Consider the following 5,055-nt stretch of genomic DNA (forward strand, 5'->3'; position numbering starts at 1 on the left):
TATATATATATATATAAGAGAGAGAGAGAGAGAGAGAGAAAGTGTATGTAGATAGATAGATAGATAGATAGATAGATAGATAGATAGATAGATAGATAGATAAATGTGAGAGTATGCGTGTGTGTATATGCATATGTATTACATGTATGTGTCAGTATTTATCTGTTTACGTGTGTATCTCCTATCTGTTTGTATGTGTGTGTGTATGTTTGTGTGTGTGTGTGTGTGTGTGTGTGTGTGTTTAAAGAGGCAGACAGACAGTGAGACAAGAAAACACACAGACAGTCAAAGACAGAAAGATAACATTGATATAGAGAAAGAGAGAAGAGACAGATGAAATTAAAGAAAGGACTTGTGTGAATTACAAATTGAAAGTTAGTTGAGACGTTTTGTAATTACCAAAAAGACAAGTTTTAATAATGTCTCGAGAAGTTGTGAGAAAGAGGAGGGAAAGAGGAGCAGAGGGCTGTCTGTTGTCTGAGAATTTTTAATTTACTGTTTGTGTTTTGAACTTTAGCGTCCATAATGGTAACCCCCTGATAGCAAGAAGCGTTGACAGAATTTGCCAGGGTATTTAAAATTCAAATATATATTGTTACGTGGATGTTGTTGTTGTTGGTCTGGTTTGTGGTGGTGACTGGTTGAGTTGATGAATGAAAATGTTTATTGAGCTGCGTGTAGATGTACCTGAAAAACACCAAAGGACATTTAACAGAAGATTTTATTATTGCACATAAAGACAAACTGTGTTGGCCTTTTACAGATAACAACAATTATTACATACTGGGAGAGACATACTGCTTGGAGTTTATGCCAAGACATAACTTGCTAAACATAACTCGAAACATTATTTACATTTGACGGATATTTGTCCTCATCTTGTTTGTTGTTAACACAATGTTTCGGCTGATATACCCTCCAGCCTTCATCAGGTGTCTTGGGGAAATTTTGAACCTGGGTTCTCATTCTTAAGGTATTTTTCAATGTTGCTGTTGTTGTTATTATTATTGTTGTTGTTGTTGTTGTTGTCTTTGCACAGCTTCTAACGCTGGAGATGTACTACGGTGCCAGCTGTTCACTACCAGTGAACTATAGTAACACCTTTTATTTTTCGAGCACCTTCCGGAGTATTCAAGCGGTTCCAAGCAGTGCTATTTCCTGAAAGTGCTCCACCCTTATTGTAGCCCCTATTTTTATTATTATTATTATTATTATTCAGGTCACTGCCTGGATTCGAACACGAAATCTTGGAATTAGTAGCCCGTGCACTTAACCACTACGCCATATGCCCACGGGCATATGGCGTAGTGATAATAATAATAACATAAAAATATACCTTAGGAATGAGAACCCAGGTTTGAAATTTTCACAAGGCACCTGATGAAGGCTGGAGGGTATATCAGCTGAAACGTTGTGTTAGCAACAAACAAGATGAGGACAAATATCTGTCAAATGTAAATAATGTATAAATAATTCCTCATCTCTTAAATATAGAACTGTAATAACTGGAAACACTGAAGAACAAAGATAAAGTACCTCAGGAAGCTGAACCTTTCAGACGAGATGACAAAAGACTAAGATACCTGGTGCCTGGCCATACCTGGCACCTGGCCATACCCTGCAACAGAAGTGTTGAGACTCATTCTTCTGGTTGTGTGAAGCACTCATGGCAGTGTCACGTAAAAATGCCCACGTGGCACCACATAAAAGCACCTATGCAGTGCCATGTAAAAGCAGCCAGTCCACACTCTGTAAACTGGTTAGCGTTAGGAAGGGCATCCAGCTGTAGAAACCATGCCACAACAGACTATGGAACCTGGTGCAGCTCTCCAGCTAACCGTCCAACCCATACCAGCATGGACAACAGACGTTAAATGATGATGAAGATGACTTGTGCTATATTCGTGGTGACAGAGCTTCCCGTCTTCTGTCTGCACCATCTGTCTTATCCGTCTTCCTGGATTGGCTGGCTGGTAACAATTCACACAGTCTGGTGTGGTAAGAGTGGAAGCACATATCTTTCAGCTGCCTCAACATTCTACTATCAATTACACCCCACCCCCACACACGAGCAAATGTAGCCTTTTATAAGGTACAAGAAGAAGATTCTAGAAGATTGAATTACAAGACAGCTTGATGTTGATTGGTTTCTTAATAAACCAATCACATGAAACTGTTGTAGTTCAGTTGTGATGCATGATCCAACAGTTCAGTTTTGAATCACCATTACAATATCATCATTTGTCAATAAAACAATGCTTATGTACTAGATTCCTGGATTCTTTGCCAGGAATCGAAACCTAGCCTACATTTTTTTCCATTGTTCTCAGCATTGATCCTTAAAAATTTGTGAGGGTCAACTGTCAAACTTAGCCACATTCAACTGTCAAACTTAGCCAAGTTCAATTGTGTAAATGAACATTCATAGGTTAAACACATGTTAACATAGACAAGCTTATTTACTTCCTATTCTTCTCCAACTTACATTCAGCTTTTCACTGTGGCTGTGGGGATAAGAAGTTTGTTTCCCAACCACATGGTTTCGGGTTCAGTCCCATTGTGTGGCACCTAAGGCAAGTGACTTCTACAATAGCCTTGTGAGTGGGTTTGGTTGACAGAACTGGAAAAGCTTGTTTTGTATATAGATGTGGTGGTGGTGGTGGAGGGGGTTGTTCTGTGGTGTTCTCAGTGTTTCACTGTTATTTGTGAAGGGAAACCGTAACTCAATAGGCCAATGTTTTAGATAGACGCATTCTATAGAGAAAGAAGATATTATGATTGTTAACATTACATAGAGGAGAATATGAGTTTTGTCTGTTTTTATGGAAAATGTTTCTTCCATTTCTATTGGTCATCTAAGCAACAAAGTTTATTAGCTTACATGAAATAGTCTATTGTGAACTGGTTCTTTATGGAGTTTAAGAAAATCCCAGCAGCATGAGAACAGAAACTATAAGGAGGGTTGTACCATATATTATTTAATTGAATTTTTTTTTTTTGCATCTATGAATATTTGGATTGTTCTGAATGTAAAATATTCTGTCTTTGAATCCTTTGTTTTTAAAGCTCCATTGTAATAATGAGCAGTGTAGTCAAACAATTTCTTAATTAAACTAATAACCAAGGAATTTGTTACAACCAACTAATTAAAATAGTTTATTTCCTTCAGAATGGATATGGCTTAATGGATCTTCTATCAAAATGTTAAATGTCGTAAACAGTGGCTTGGTAAAAGGGAAAAAGCTCAACTACAACTGAGAAGGGAACTTCATGGGAAAAAGGTTCTTCTCTCTATCTTGTGGGATTGCAAAGGAGAAATTCACTTTGAATTGTTACCACCTAATGCAACAATCAATGCTCAAGTCTACTGTCAGCAATTAGAGCGTTTGAACCAAGCTTTGAAGAAAAAAAGACCCGCTTTAGTGAATCGAAAAGGAATGATGTTTCATCAGGACAATGCGTGACCCCACACTGCAAAGATCACATCACAGAAGATCGAAGAACTTGGTTGGGAAAAAATTCCTCATCCACCTTATTTTCCCGATCTTGTTCCTTCAGACTACCATTTGTCTCGTAGTTTACATAATCATTTGGGGGACATAACTTTCGCAAGCCAGGAGGAGGTCAAAACTGACATTTCAGAGTTCTTCACTTTGAAACTAAAAGAGTTTTACATTGATGGGATTAAAAAGCTTGTAAATAGATTGGAGGAAGTCACAGATAATCAGGGAAAGTACATTGATGATTAAATTTCAATTAAATATAACATTTGGTCACTTGTTTTCTTTATTCAAAATTCGGACAGAACTTATGGGATGACCTGATACTTTTCACAATTCTACTCCTCTTCCCAGTTGAGGAAGCTTTCTCATGTCTTGCAAATTACTAAGTGACCCTGTTGGTGCTGGTGCCACGTAAAAAGCACCCAATACACTCTGTAAAGTGGTTTGGCATTAGAAAGGGCATCCAGCTGTAGAAGCCATGCCAAGACTGACAACAAAGCTTGCCACAGCCCTCTGGTCCAACCAGCTCCTGTCAAACCTTCCAACGCATGCCAGCATGGAAAATGGATGTTAAAGGATGATGATGATGATGATGATGATGATGATGATGATGATGATGATGATGATGATGATGGTGGTGGTGGTGGTGGTGATGGTGATGATGGTGATGGTGATGGTGATGATGATGATGATGATGGTGACTTACCTACATATGCACACACACACACGCACCCACTACATACTCACACAGACATACAAAAGAAACACACACATACACAAAGAGACATACTTGCACACACACACACACACACAATACAAAACACTTAGGCATTTTCTTCATTTTTCTTAACAACAAAAAAACCCCTCCTTCCAGAGAACAGATGCAATATAAATGCAATACAATGCACAATAGTTGCAGCATATATCCAGTATACTTGCAATATCACAGTATCAGCCAGAATATCAGATATTGTTATACATCACTGGTCACAATACGCTTTACATCGATTTTGGCTTTCAGATGACGCCACCCTACTGGCTAGGCGAGCAGGTCAAGATCCCTCCTGGATAGGAAGGCTAACCAATCGCAGGGTCACCCACTTGCAGCTGAATGGTGCACAGGGGCAATGTGAAATGAAGAGTCTCGCTCAAGAACACATGTTGCCTGGCCCCGTAATTGAATCGATGATCTATCGATCGTGAGTGCCGTACGCCAACCACTGGGCCACGTGCTGTAACGGTTGCAATATAGATGCAACAAATTGTAAGAAGCAGAGAGAGAATTGTGCAGCTGCAACAAGCAAAGTAAGGTAGCACAACACCAGCGCAGAAATGCAGAACATTATACAACAAAAAAGAAAACAACTGCAAAGTACGTTATGTGTGCAGCTTCGGTGCAGTTTATGTGCAGTAATTAACGGTTGTTTCACTGTGTACGGTATTTCACTGCTAATGATACGGTCTGTATTAGCCATTAATGTTCTTTATATTATATACACAAACATATACACACATAGACATATATATACATATATGTATATATATATATACA

General features: G+C 38.6%; 1 protein-coding gene and 1 long non-coding RNA gene across 2 annotated transcripts in view; one reads left to right on the plus strand and one right to left on the minus strand.

The window, feature by feature from the left end:
• Nucleotides 1-5,055, minus strand: part of LOC106867230 (serine/threonine-protein kinase TBK1) — a 258,492-nt gene that overhangs the window by 33,536 nt on the left and 219,901 nt on the right. The window contains exon 17 of the mRNA XM_052974143.1: nt 3,424-3,427. Coding sequence (XP_052830103.1) covers nt 3,424-3,427 — 4 coding nt within the window. The remainder of the gene's footprint in view (nt 1-3,423; nt 3,428-5,055) is intronic.
• The window catches only part of LOC128250886 (uncharacterized), a 15,663-nt gene continuing 15,252 nt past the window's right edge, over nt 4,645-5,055 (plus strand). The window contains exon 1 of the long non-coding RNA XR_008266829.1: nt 4,645-4,963. This is a non-coding gene — a long non-coding RNA (uncharacterized LOC128250886). The remainder of the gene's footprint in view (nt 4,964-5,055) is intronic.

The sequence above is a fragment of the Octopus bimaculoides genome, chromosome 1 (assembly GCF_001194135.2).
Source record: "Octopus bimaculoides isolate UCB-OBI-ISO-001 chromosome 1, ASM119413v2, whole genome shotgun sequence".
In the NCBI taxonomy this organism is placed as follows: domain Eukaryota; kingdom Metazoa; phylum Mollusca; class Cephalopoda; order Octopoda; family Octopodidae; genus Octopus; species Octopus bimaculoides.